Here is a 15,225-nt window from a genome sequence, read left to right on the forward strand (position 1 = left end):
GGACCTTATTGGCTTAAAGAACTTGGTCTTTTACTTCATTTTGGCCTGATAAATTCAATTGCACATTTTAAGCTTATCCTAACCCTCTCGGCTTACAAGCCGATTTCATAAGCCTCTTTCTTTTGATATTTTTGGCATTTTGATGATATCACGAACTTATACATCCTTGATTTTCACTCGGCTTAAATAGGCTAAGTGCACAAATTTAACCTCCTATTACATTTTCAGCCTCTAAGCCGATTTTGAGAGCTTTTGAACTTCGTCTCGACCTAAGAGGCTTTTTTCGCAATTTGAACTTTGGGGTTTTCTGTTTGGAAGCTCGGCCATTCAAGGGAAAATGCGCAATTTTAAACTCTATCACAATTTGACCACGTTACCCGAAAATGTGTGATTTGGAGATGTTATCATTTTCGGCTTAGACAGGCGATTTGGGAGCTTTTGAGTTGTTACACTTTCGGCTTAGGAAAACGATTTGTGAGTTTTTGGTCATTACACTTAAACGGCATTCTCCCTATTTTGGGCGCCCAAGCTTATTTTGCAAGCTTTGTCTCCTAATTCGGCCTAGGAGGCCAATTTTCCTTCTTTTCCTTGAATTTTGGACTTTGGGGCCGATTTGTGAACTTTAAGTGTCATTTCGGCTTCAAAAGACACCTTTGTAACTCGCATTTTGGCCTTTTAGGCCGATTTTCCAATTTTGGGCTCTCATTTTGGCCTTTTAGGCTGAATTTATCTTTAAAGTTGTATTTTGACTTGAATTTCAGCTTAAAAACCCATTTTGGAGTCTTTGTCTAGCATTTTGCCCCTTTAGGCCGAATTCTGAACTTTATTAAGCATTTTGGCCTGAATTTCAGCCTTTCAAGCCGACTTGTGAGCCTTTGTTTTGCATTTCGACCATAGAGGCCGCCTTTAAGCTCTTTAAGTTGTCTTCTCTTCAGCTTAAAGGGCCAATTTGAAAGCCCTTTCTTCCCCTAGGCCTAAAAGAGGCTTTTGCGAGAAAAATCTTGCTCACCCATCTCAACCGACTTCAGGCTTGAATTTTGCCCATGAGCAATGTCAACTCGGCAAAATTTGCAATTTCGCCTCAGACTCTTCATTCAACTTTCCTTTGCAAACAAAATCGTGATCATCTTTCAAGGTGCGAATTTCCCATGACTTAGGACGTATCATCTTCTCAACGCTCAAACTCCTCATTGTTGCATCTTTTCCGCGAATCTACCTAGACCTCCTACTCGGGACCTGTTGGTGTACGTTTTAACATCTACCAAACATTAGAATAAGATACCCAAAGGTATTCTATCCTCTCCTGAAAAATCACTACTGATTCCAAGGTCTATATATGCGAACAAGCGACTTTGGTGGGATAGCTTCTTGGGTAGTGTATGCTGAAAATCTCAAGGGGGACTTAGGTTTATGAATGTCTTTCAAGCTTCTGGACTTAGATAGATTTATCAATTTTAGGCTCTCTCTCTTTTTTTTTATTGGATTTTCCAAGATTTAGACTTTCAAAAGGGGAAAAGGGGATAGGGTTAAGAAAGTTCATCTAAACCTACGAATTCTAGAGACGGTATTAACTAGGTGTTCTCGAGAAACCGCACTTTGCTTCACCACACTTAGGACAACTACATAAAGTGGGTGCAATTTTCAATGGGTTGTGCTTATGATCAAAGTTTTGGCATACACAGGGGATAGGCTCAGACTAACTTTGCACAGTGAAATGGAAATCATCCATTCACCAAAAGTATGAGCAGAGATACACCGTTAATTAATACTTATCAAATCCTTCATTCAATTCTAACAACTTTGAAAGCAAATCTAAATTAACTTTTAACTAATGTGTTGAGGAAATTGAAACCATGTTAATCACTCAAATAACAAAGATTACAAAGCCTTAAGAGAAAGCGCACATGCAATGTATTATTTGAAAAAATGACCTTCATGCAACAATATATCAAAAACCTCACACTCTCCAAATGAGAGGAGGTAGCGTTATATAGTTTCTCGGAAAATAATGAACGGCCAAGATCAAATAGTGATCAAGGGCCCAGATTGAAAGTTATAAACCCTAATTAGGGTTTCCCAAAACTCTATCAGTTAAAGTGAACAAGAAGAAGACAAGTGGCGCAGCTGCTATTCTCACTGGGGTGAGTGTCCAGTTTCCCCTTTTGTAGATTCACTGTATCTGGACACAATAATCCGCACCTCCTCCAGGGTCACACTTGGCAAATTGTTGATTTGGAAGTCAACCATATCCATGTCATCAATACAAGTGGCGAGAGTATCTTCCCAACTGAGTGTTTGTGTCAGGAAATCTTCGTCTATGCGCATGAAGCTCGAGACTCTGGAGAGATTTTCCTTGAGAACTGGCCCTGTAACTTTGAAGAAATTTCCTTGAACTTTGGCCCTCAAATTCTCCGCACACAGATGCTTCTCTCGCACCTCATCCTGCTGTAATATCTCAACTGCCACAAGGAGAACCTTGTCTTGAATATCTCTGACGGTTTTTTCAATTTCTGCACACTTATCCTCAGATTTTCTCAGAGATTCAGCCCTTGTAACCAAGGTAAAGTACCAAGTGTTGAAATCATACAAGTCACCAGGCTAGATGACTTTCTTGTTTACAAGATCTTGCCGAGAAAGTCCCTAGATTTCCTTCAAATATGGAATAATTCTCTTCTGAATATCTTCACTATCTTCCCAAGCTTCAACCATGTCTCGAATTCTACTCAATAAGGAAGATGTGGACTCATGTGCTGCTATCAAGTTCTTGATGAGTATGTCAGCACGCTCTAAGGCATTTGTCGTCCATTCCTTCACTTCTTTGAAGGTTGCCTTCATGTCTTCATACTCCTTTAACGACTCTTGCGGAAGAGGTATGGGCGGAGTAATAGGTATCTCATGATCAAGTGGCTTAGTTAGATGAAGAACATATTTTCTCCATTGTCGATTCTCTTCTTCAACCTTAATTCTTTTCTCCTTCTCCTTAGCTAGTCTTGCCTTGATGGTATTGCAAGAATCGTCAAAATACTGAACCTCTTGAGCTTGAGTAGGCTTACCCAACTCTACTGTAGTAATCTTATAATCTTCTGGAGCAACATTGTCCCGAGTTTTACCTTCTTTAGGTACAGCTACTTGCACTATTCTGAATCCTGCATTATCTCTTTGAATTAAAGAGAATCTCTTGGCTAGCTTGGGCAGTCTCATCTCAATCGGTTTACTCACCATAGCCAAGAATGTTGATGTGTTCTCCTCTGAATGATCCTCTTTAGGAGCCTGAGCCTTTATTCTTTCCTTTAGCCAATCTGGAATGGTTGACTGCTCCATGCCACTTTCATCAAACTTATTCTTTGTTTCCTTTGGTCCTGTAACCATACCATCTAGGAAGTCCCTTGGAAACTCAGGTTCTTTAACCTCTACATTCTTAACAGGATTCGGCTCTTGGGCTGGTTCTTGCATTAACTCTTCCACTGAAGGGGAAAGAGCTCTTACTCCTATATCAATATTCATCCTCTGTTCATTAGTTGTAGCCTTGACTAGAGCAGCACATGCAGCACTTAAGGTCGACTGACCCTCGTCAAATTTATATTTCTTACCTGTATCTCCAACTACTTTCTTTCCTTTACCCCTTAGAGAATTTTCAATGGGTTCTTTCCTTTTCCTGGACCCAACACTTGACGAAACACCATGGTTTGAAGACATTGATTCATTGGTCCCCATGAGATCATATGTGAGATTGGTACCTTTGGATTTAAGATCCTTTGCCTTCTCACTTGCCCACCATTTCAAATATTCAATTATTGAACTCATAAGGTCACTCGAGTCCGACCTTTCAGAATGTGACCAATTAACCAAGGCAAGGGACTCATTTCTCAGTTTGTCAAAGTGAGGCTGCTCAAACTCGGGATCCTCTTCAAGTTGATATGCTACTCTAGATACTTTTGTTGCTCTAATCAAATTCAGGGGAAGTCTGGACCAAAATCTCTTTCTGATTTCAAAACTATCAGCTACATCAGCCCAATAATCTTCGAGATCCGATCTATGCTCAAATATTTCACCATCGACCCTTTTCATCTGCGAAAAGGATCAAAATGTACTCTAGCCTTACACTGGAAGAATGGGTACCAAGCAAGCTCCTTTTCAACACTAGCAGCAGCTTGTGACAATGGACATGTCTCCAATCCATTTCCAATAGTGAGAGAAGATGTCCCTGCCTTCTTTTGCTTCTCTCTCTGAATGATCATATAATTTTCCAGCTGCCTGATAACTTCAAGCAATACTACCCTGTTGGTGGGATACATAAATAGCTTATAGGGAGATCCGGAGAATCCTTGAATTCTTAGATAAGTAAACTTAGGATATTGGATGTACCAATGCCCAAATCTGATGATAAAATCTTTAGATTCCTGGGAGAGCCTGTGATGCAGACCACCTTGGAGTGTCCTTGTAATGTGCATTAAGAATGCATCATTGACTCTTTTGAAGTGAAATTTTTCCTCTAAGTGCAACTGCGGGTAGCAATCGTAGACAGCAAACTGATTTTCTTTATTTCCCACTTCCCCTCTACAGGTGAGTCCTCTGTATCTGTAGGTTCGAGCAAGAGAGTACACCAGATAGGAACTCATATAGAATGTCCTATTTTTCTCTAAATCCTTCGGTTGGGCATCAATATTATCACTTATAATCTTTGCCCAATCAATCATCTTCACTCCGGTGTTTATTTCATTGATGAAGTAGTACATCCAAGGCTCAAATGGCGCACCTTGTGGACTACCCATGACCCTATTTAGCAGAACTATCAAATCTCGAATATCTTCCTTGAAATATGCTCTTATAAGATCTTTAAGTAACTTGGAAGCATCTTTCCTCGGTTTTTCCAACCATTGATGGTTGATGTTGGCCTCATATTCTTCAATATTATCCTGGTATAGCCGTGTTGCTTCTTCCTTGGTCATGTAAACAGGGTTATAATATCCAAGGATGCGGAAAGCTTCCCTGATAAAAACATCGTTGACATTCGCCAAGACTCTCTCGTCGGGTGCTGTGATCTCTCAGCTTATAGAATTATAGTATTTAGAGCATTCTACTACTAACTCAACACACTGCATTGCTGGAAGGAAACCAGCAGCCTGTACAATTCCATTTCTCATCATCTTTCTGGCAGTTGCTGTATGCATCAAGTTGTCAAGGCCATACATTCGCTTCTTAAACTCCCTCAAGTTGATGTGTCCCAAGTTCGTGTCTCCGACCAGCTTCCACTTAGACCTCATCTTGGATTCCGGAGGGGAATCCTTATCCACGAAAAAATTCATCCTGGCTGCGAGATCTGCAAAATAATCACACCAAATTAAGTTAAAATTTATACTTTTAAGAGTAACTTGTGAGTTTGGTGGCTAAGTGGTTGGTGTTTTCACTTTGCTCTCGACACTTAGTCATAAAAATGAAGTTTTCACATGTAGGTATTTTGTAAATTCTGAAGAATATGTGAAAACCTAGAGAATATCAGATTCTGATTTTAAACTTGAACTCAGATTATAACTTGGAGGACCTCATTCGACCTTTCCTGGATACGCAGGTAAAAGAAAGAAGAAAGGAATAGTCTATCTAGCATGATCTTTCTTATTGAAAGTTTGGATAAAACCTTTAGAATCTGCCAACAAAGAACTCAGAAATTTTAATAAATCTGCCTTCATAACCAACTTCACCTTCGACGGAATGAGAAGAAAGAGACAACAAGATAGAAGGAACTTTTAAAAACTCAAAAACTTCGATAGATCTGCCTCCTATCAGCTGGTTTATCTCCAAAATCCGTGTATTTGTGGGAGAATAAGGTTGGAAATGATACTCAATGCTCTTAACTTCTCCAAAAATACGTTCAATCTGCAGAAATATCCTTCGAATATCCTTCAACCTGCAAGAATGTCTCTTAACTTTGCTGTCAACACTTGAAACTTCAAACACTTGTGAAAAATAATGAAGGAAAGAATTTGTATTGAAGTTGAATTTCATAATTAGAAACACGCAGATACTCTCTAAAATCTGTTTCCATTTTCATTTTAGTCTTAAATGTTTATGAAGAAAGTTTCTAATTCAGTTTCAAGTTGCATAGTCATCATCCTTGAGTTCGAATTCCTTTGAATGCAACTTTCTATTTCGAATTCTAGTTCCAAAATCAACTCAATCTCCAAAATTCATCTCTTAAGAAACTTTCTATTTTCAAATCTCAGTTCGAATTCTTCAAGATCATAGTGACATCACTCGAAATATTCCAATTGTCAAACTTAGTTGACCTCCATCAAGGCGGACTTTGTTTTCATCTTATCGTTAATCACTTTTGGCAGAGTTTATCACACTTAGGAACCTTTAAGGCAGACTTTACTTCATGTGTGCATCTCATGTGCTTTCTTCCTAGGGCGGACTTTGGAGAGACTTGAAAAACTTTAACCTTCATTGCAAGGCAGACTTTAGGTTGGTTAAGATCTTAGGAGGGCGGACTTTTCTCTCTTCCAAACACCTTCAACTTTGACAAGGCGGACTTTGTGCACTTCAAAAGTCTTTCATAGGGCGGATTTTAAGAACTCAACTTCAGGGCGGACTTTGGATGACTTGTGCTCCAATGCTAGGGCGGACTTTGGAAGGGGTCATCTTTACTTATCCTTTGGGCAGACTTTGGAAGACTTCATCATTCATTGCAAGGCGGACTTTCAGCTCATGCTCCAAGGCAATCACTTAGACAAGGCGGACTTTGGAGGGCAGACTTTCATACCTTACTTACACCATCATCATCATCTATAAGGCAGACTTTGTTGGACTTTTGCTTGTCTTATCTCCAAGTAGGAAGGCGGACTTCACTCTTTATATGACCACGGTGGATTTTACCTTGCCTTTCACACTTGTTTCCTACCTTAGGGCGGACTTTTCATACCTTACCTTGGCGGACTTTTGGCTTCCTAGGCACCAAAGGAGGGCGGAGTTTTGGAGTTCATGGCTTTCATACCTAGGGCGGAGTAATAGAGTTCATAACACTTGCTTGGGTGGACTTTGAGCTGGCTATGATGTTAGGAGGGCAGAGTTTTGAGTTCACCTTTAGCGAACTTCTTTGGACTCCCTCTCCATCACCTTGGGCGGACTTTCTGAATCTTGTTCAAGGCAAGGTAAGGCAGACTTTTTCCATCTCAAGCATCACATATCAAGGTGGACTTTGAGAGACTTAGGCACCTTCTTCATCATGGGCGGACTTTTGAAGTTAGGCATCTTCATTCACCCCTTTTGGGCGGACTTTTCATCTCTCCCTTATGGCGAACTTTGAGAGACTTGTGCATATTGAGGACGGACTTTTGAGAGTTCCCATCATGGGTGGACTTTTTCATACATGTTCCAATGCAACCAAGAATAGGGCGGAGTTTTGGAGTCTTGTGCATCTTCAGCCTAGGTGGAATTTTGGCTCATGTTTCAAGGCGGACTAGAGAACATAACACCATTTACTTTGCTTGGAGAGCGGACTTTTTGAAGTTCACCTTGGGCGGACTTTTTGGAGACCACCTTGGGCGGACTTTTTGAGGAACCATGACCTTGTCCATCATCCATAGGGCAGAGTTTGAAGAGCTTCTGACATACATTCACCATCAACATTGATTAGCAAGACTTAGAGAAATACTTGAAAAAAACTTCAAAATTTGATAACTTCATCAATTATAGCCAGATTAACATGGTACTTGAAATCCATATTCAAGTAACCCATCCGAAGCGTCATGACCCCTAAAATGTAGGAACTTAGCTTTTGGGGTCAAAACTTGAAAATCTTTGATCGCGATCGATGCAGGTCGATGGTACCAGTGTAAACCCTAGGTCCCCACTCTGAAAAAGCAAAAAGTAGACATCCCTAAAAAATAGGGAAAACTTTCTAAAACTAGCCATACTGGGGATCGGGCTAAAAATGCCAAAAACAAAACTTCCTAAAAAATAGGAAAAAGCAAAAAAACAAACTTTCTAAAAATAGAAAGTTGTCCAAATTCGTTCAAACAAATTGCGTTCTTCATCCTTTGGCCTTTCTAGGCACTTTGACGATGTCTAGACTCTGTTATCACTTGGTTTACACAAATTGACTTTCAATCTTTAGGACTCAAACCGCTCAAAACTTAACAGAACCGAGGAGAACTAAAGCGAAAGGCCACATGGCACTAACAAAAACCCTAGAAAGCAGGAAAGGAGAGGGTCCCCATCTTCAATGGGGTGATGTGTGAAAAAGGTCACAACAGGACCTCAGCGAGGACGCAACAAAAACGAGAAAGGGGGGGTGCCTGTCGACGACAGGGAGTGTGTGCAAGGCACAACAAATCGGGGTTTGTTTCCTCTTTCATGAATTTTTATGGGCTTTCTAATTTTTTTTCCACAAAAAATCAAGAAGGGTGTTGCTGTTTTATTGGGTTTTTTCCACAAAAACGAAGGTTTTTTTTTACCATTTTTTCACAAAATGAAGGTATGTGATTTCAGCATCACATCAAGGGTTTGATTTTTCGGCAAAATCATGGTTTCAATTTTTTGCCATTTTTTATCAACAAAAATCAAAGTATTGATCTTGGTATATCTGGATAAAGGGAGGGATGGCTTTGTTACCCAACATCATGTTGTAAGACATTCAAAGGTTAAGAGGATTGTGGTAAGCTTAGTCATAGGAAGGAGTTCTGCAAAAAGTGGTCGGCTGATCAGAAGTCCAACTAGGGAGGGTCTCAAAAGCAAGCTCATGTCGCAGAGGATTCAAAAGAGAGGGGGCAGCCTTCTATGCGTTAGTGGCCAAATGATCTGTGCAGATTATGTCAAGAGTATTTCTAGGATAGTTAGTAGAATGACCATTAAGGGAGTGTATTAAAGTAATATTGTAATATTTAATGGTCATTTTAAGTCATTTAAATAATTTAGTTAGTAACTCTCTATTTTGTATGTCAATTAGTCGTTTTTAAGTAACTTCTGTTTATGCCTTTCATGTTTCTATTCTTGATTGTTTCCATTATGGAAAGATCCTCTTGTAATCTCTATTTAAGTGGCTTTTGTCTCTTTTTGTAAATATCAATCAATCAATAATCATTGCAATATAACTATGATTTAAATCATTCACAATTATATACAATGGAATCATTATAAAGAGCAGCAAATAATATAAGAAGGCAGCGATTAATGAGTATAAGGCAGCAATGAAGATTAATAAAGACAGCAATTAGGATGGCCGACCTCATACTAAAGAATGCAGTGATTAAAGTTAATTACTTATTGTTTGGCTGACCCCTTCAAGGAGTTGCATCTTTTGAGGAGTCGCTCCTCTTAAAAAAGGCATAATTGGTATAAATAGAAGATGCGTGGGCAGAAAACAATACAATCAATTCAATGAAATATATTTCCCATTCAAAGAAGATTTAGGAGAAGACCTAAATAGGAATTATAAGCAAATCTGAAGGAGAATTATGAACAGACTGTTAGCAGATTTAGAAACAGAAGTTATAGCAGATGTGTAAGCAGAATTATGAAGAAATTTGGAGGATACTTGTGAAGGGAATTAGTGTAGATTTATTAAGGAATTTGGAGGAGGTGTGTGAAAGACAAATGTAATATCATTTAAACAAACTTTGGAGGAATAAACTGTGTTGAGGGATAAAGATAAAAATATTATTCAACACCAAAAGATTTGTGTTAGAAGAGAGAGGTTAATCAAAGGCAGATTTTAGTGAAGACTTATAGCAGATCTATAAGCAGAATTTGAGCAAACCAAGGGCAGATCTAAAGAAAAATTAGAGCAGACCTTTAAGGCAGATTTATAGTAGATCCTGAAGGTAATTTAGAGCAGATTTAAGGCAGTTTTTGTGGAAGAAGAGTGCATATGTTGAGAAATGTTATAAGCAGATTTGTGAAGGGAAGTATGGGTTGTAAATGTTGCATTAAATTTGTGAAGGAGATCATCTAAAGGCAACATTCCTAAGGTGGAACTTTGTTTGGAAGTTGGTCCTTCCTAAAGAAGAGATTGGTGTCTCTTGCTAAGTTGGTGCTTAGCTGTGGCGATTGGTGCCTCCAATAGCTTCATGCTTACAAATTGTAAGGATTGGTGTCTCTGGTAGGTTAGTGCCTACAAAACATGTAAGAGAGTTTTATATAAGCAATATCTGGTCATGGTTTTCTCTCATAAGGGTTTCCACGTAAACCCTGTGTTCTTGTATTGCATAATTGAAGTTGTGTTATTGTTTCTATTGTGATTATTAAGTTTGAAAAAGTAAAAGATTAGCTTCTATTGATTCACCCACCCCCCATCTCTCAGTATAAGCGAGCGCTCATCAAGAGGGAAGCAAACCAAGGAGAATGGTAAGACATCATAATTCTGAAAACCTGAAAATGCACACAGAGTATTTGTGTCTTGTTGCATGTGTTGTTCCATACTTTTCTTGTGTCATAAGTATGGTAGTACTTTACGTCATAAAGTCATCATTGATATGTCGTTATGGTCATTATTTGTCTCATTAAGTTGTCATGATACCTTTACCATATTGATGTCAATTCCTTGCCTTGCGTTTCTCCTTGTTGATGTGCTGATTCAATTTGATAAGGTCTACCTTGCAAGAAGAGTGCATGGTTATTATATCTACAAAAGCCAAAAGGTAGTATATATATAAATATGAGCTATCACAAAACATGAAGATGAAATGTGATCAAGGAGGACATTATGATAGTTTCAGAAGAGTTAATCAAAGTTAGATACTTGATTAAGATAATGTGATCGGATATATCAGGTGTCATATTCAGTCATACGAAAAGATGATGATGTTGAGGATCAAGAGATATTGATAAGGATGCAATGACTTCTTTGTGATGATCTAAGAGGAGTGCAGGCTGATGAGGTGCCTATTCACCTCAACCAATCAAGTGATGCCATGTCAACATGTCCAAGGAGAACAAGTGATATACGACCCTACATTAATTATTATCCAATACCACAAGTCCTCTTTCATTGGTCCATTCTCAAAGGGATATATACTTGAACATCTGTAATTTTCTCATTGGTCAATGAGATGGTTGTTGTAACTACCTCACCTTGGGATTTTTTCATTGAATTATCTTGGTCGTTGATTTTGAATCAATATGGGCCCTTCATTTCTAATCAAGAACTTTGTATAAGGCTTGCTCTTCTCATTTGTAAAGAAAAATAGACTAGGAAGCGAGAATAGTTAACAGTAGCAAGAGTAGAGTTAGAATAGTAGAAGGAGACTAGAGATTGTTGTCAAGACTATGTTGAAATAAATACTTGATTTCATTGAAGATATGGTGGATCTTTGTATGAGTTTCAACCTGTTGTCTTTCTACTTCTCAATTAGTTTAGATTTGTTTACAAGGAGTTGAATTAGTTGAATGGAAAACCTTATTATTGATTAATGGTGAAGCTTATATGTTCATACCATTTGAAATTTGTTGATTGCAAATTGCAGTGCATGGTCAGTCTGAACTCATATTGAAATCTTAACTTCAATTGCTCTATGCTTATTATTCATGGTGTTGATGTGCATAAGTGAGTTGAAAATAATTTGCGTACCCTTTGGAGATAGCATCATCTTTTTTGTAGTTGTTTATTCATGGCAAAGCAAAGCTTGGTTTGGTTTCACTAAGTCAGCAATCATTTATTGCATTGTTAGGTTTTAGATTAGATTCTCTATCCCTTTCCTTTTGATCTTTGTTTGGTAAACGTTAAGTCAATTCAAGTTCCAACTGCACCAAAAAAAAATTAGGTTTTCCATAAAGGATAATTGATAAAGTCCTTGTGTAAGTCCCTTTGTGATACCAAAAAATCACATCACTTCAATGGAGTCTATCCAATTTGCATGTAATGACCTGACTATAGAAACCTTGGGGTAGCCTTGATCACATCATTTAGCATTTTTTCCTTGTTCAACAGGGGATAGAATACTTGGTATTTTATTCTGCAAATGGTGTATGTCACAAAACACACATCAACAAAAGGATAAAGACATATGTGCACAAAGTGATTCAAACCAAAGATGCAAAAATCGGCAAAAAATTGCCGAAATCGCGATATATCGCAATGCGAACAGGCGGCCGATTTAATCTCAAAAAAAAATTGCTTGTGATTTTTGCTTAAAAATTACGAGTTTTTATCAGTTTAAATTGCAATTTTTTCTAGTTTAATCGCATGTTTGCAATGAAAAATCGTGGCTTGAAAAAGTGACGTGAAACCCTAATTTTTTTGCAGAAGGCAATAAAAGTGCGGACGGGAAAAAAAATGCATTTTATTGTATTGCTTGACTTCATCTACCAGTGCCGACTGCTACCCACAACACCTTCGACCTGCATCAAAACTCCCGACGCCTTCGATTTGTTTTGTGGACTAGACTCTACGATATGTATTTGACTCAAACGTAATTAGAACTTGAACTTGTTTTTTGGTATATCACTTTGCTATATGGTATGTATTTGACTCAAACTATGATTTATATATGATGGAAACCAGTAATATGCTATTGTGTTCTATAAATTTAGTGTATACATGTGTTTTTTAGAATATTTTAAGAAATTATATATTTTCAAATGTTCGATAATTTTGCTGATTTTTCCCCGATTTTTTGCCGATTCCCGATTTTTTAAAAACTTACAGCCAAAAGATTTATTGCCGATTAAGATATTTACATCTTTGATTCAAACACTCAAGGTATTGAAGTTAGACAAAAATTAATCATAGTGATAGGTTTGATCATTGTCAAATTCATCTAACATTCAAGGTATTAAAGTTAGACAAGAAATGAAGATGGGTTAAGGGTTTGATCATAGTCAAATTTGTCTACCATTTTGTACCACAGCTGAACTCATCCAATGCAAAAAAAATCCCAGATATAAAACAAAAGACAATGCCCATGGCATTTTTGGAAATTGAAGCACCTCCAAAATCCATGGTTTTTGTTTTCCAATATCTTTTGGGATTCTTTCCAACATCCCCTCTCCTTTCTTTATAGACCTCTAAGCAAGGTCATTTGTAAGAATTGAAGTAGTTTTTCTTAGCGTTATTGTAAAATTGATTGAGTTAAGCTCTTATTGCATCAGTCTATGAGTTTTAGTGTAGTAATAGTTTGCTGACGGTATGTGATAGCAATTTGAGAAGTTTTACAGTGTATGGAAGAGCATCCATAAAGGGATTTAAAAGGTAGTAAACTATTTTTAACGACTCCCAGGATAATGGCTTAAGGAGTTAAATGCTTACTCTTTAATAGTCTTTACCTAAATTAGGTTTCTCCAAGTTACATTGTTATTGTCTCTTATTTATTGTGTTTCTCCAAATTTCCATGATGAGAAGATGCATCGAAACCAGAACAGAGTTTTGAGTATAGCAAAACAAATCCACACTTTTAGGGACAATGAAGTCATGGCCATTAAAATAATTTAAACTAAAACTATAAAAAGCTGAAATTTTAAAACCAAAAACAATGTACTGAATTTTGTACTGAATTTGCAGTGGCAATACTCCCACTTAAGCTTTTAGGGGGTTTTAGCACTTTTTTCCCTTGGAAATTTACATTTTTTAATTTCTCGGCAGGGTGCAGGCTGACTAGCCCTCCCTGGAACACAGTTTTATTTCTAATCTCTCATACTTGTTATTGCAAACTTCCATACATTTCTAAGCACACTCACTGTGCTAGACATAGTATCCTAGGAATTGTTTCCTATAATCCTGCAATAACATCAAGTTCTTTAATCAATTTATATTGAGGTCAAAAAGAATTCATGTTAATGAAGCAAGATATCAAATATCGTCCCTACTTATGGATCAGAGATTCAAATGACTTGAATTTTATTAGTGTATTATGAGTTATCACTTCCTTTAAAAAAAGTAATATAACAAATGCATTCTGGGAATTAATTTAGGCATGGATGTGGATGTGATATCACATTATTACAAAGAAAGCATACCTCATATGAGCCATATCCATAGAGAAGAAGAGGATCTGTGCCATCTAGTTTTACTAAATCTCTTCTATACACAATAGAAATTGGCACTTTTGTCCCATCAGAAACTTCTGCCCATTCTCTAACAGTTTCATATTTCTCCTTGTCAAATCCTCCCAAGACCTATAAAATAGAAGTATTGAAACAACCAATTTATTAGAAATAAACGAACATAAAATGTAACAGTAATATTAGCTTATATTTCAAGATGTAATATACCTTTACAGTTGGCAAAAAACTGCATCTTACATTGTCATGATCTCTTAGTATGTTTATATGTTTTAAAGGGTGGATGTAAGGCGGTGGTACAGTGCAAAATAAACCTGCACCTTTCTATATCAGAACTCTTTTTGGGCTTTCTACACAAAAGATAAGAACTTGATACTCAAGCCTGCATGTGCCATTAATGGTTTTCCATTGAGCAACATGCACCAGTCTGTACATAACCTGAATACCCCTTCCTTTATCTGTCAAGTGCTATTTTGAGTGATTTATGTAAAAAAAGTTTATCTGAATGTCAAACTCAGATGGTAAATTGGAAGTGTGTATTTTAAAATGATGATCTCTTTAAGAAACAATAAAAATTCAAACAACTTAAGCTAATCTTGTCTTACAAAAGATTTGGTATTGATTAAAAAGATCAAAAAATTGAACAATAAATATCATCAATTACCAAAAAAATACAAGAGATAAACCACTTACCGGAGTAACCTTCTTCAAAACTGACTTTCCAGTGTTCATATCATAGTCATAAACAGATTGAGGTGTACGGAATGAGCTATACTTATATCGTAGTACATGAGAATTGAACTGTGATTCCATAGATGAGACTAAATATATTGGTTCAACAAACTCAATAGTCTGCCCACCATAAAGTCTTGTAATAGCCTCCCCAAAAGGTGGAAGATGATAAACAGTTACTTTAACTAGACCATTATCACGCTCATACACTACAAGGTGATCTTTAAATGCTTGCACCTCCGTCAACTTTATTCTGCGGGAATAACAATTATTTATGAGTGATTTGGCCTCATACAAAGGATTTAATTCTTTAGAATTTTTACTACTAAGTAATTACATCCCAATGTACACAGAAAGTAGAAAGAAAAGCTATTTTTATGACTGCATCTTTTCATGTAAGAAAATGAACTTATACAAAATAATTTGCACTGTCCATAGAATAAAAGCATTTTGACATCCACAAGGCCAAAAATAGCCAACGGGACAGTAGAACCTGCCATT

General features: G+C 37.2%; 1 protein-coding gene across 1 annotated transcript in view; it reads right to left on the reverse strand.

The window, feature by feature from the left end:
- The window catches only part of LOC131039079 (uncharacterized), a 155,229-nt gene that overhangs the window by 87,422 nt on the left and 52,582 nt on the right, over window positions 1-15,225 (reverse strand). Inside the window, exons 5-6 of the mRNA XM_057971727.2 lie at window positions 14,686-14,977; window positions 13,948-14,106 (exon numbers count right to left, since the gene is read on the reverse strand). Coding sequence (XP_057827710.2) covers window positions 13,948-14,106; window positions 14,686-14,977 — 451 coding nt within the window. The remainder of the gene's footprint in view (window positions 1-13,947; window positions 14,107-14,685; window positions 14,978-15,225) is intronic.

The sequence above is a fragment of the Cryptomeria japonica genome, chromosome 7 (genome assembly GCF_030272615.1).
Source record: "Cryptomeria japonica chromosome 7, Sugi_1.0, whole genome shotgun sequence".
Taxonomy (NCBI): Eukaryota; Viridiplantae; Streptophyta; class Pinopsida; order Cupressales; family Cupressaceae; genus Cryptomeria; species Cryptomeria japonica.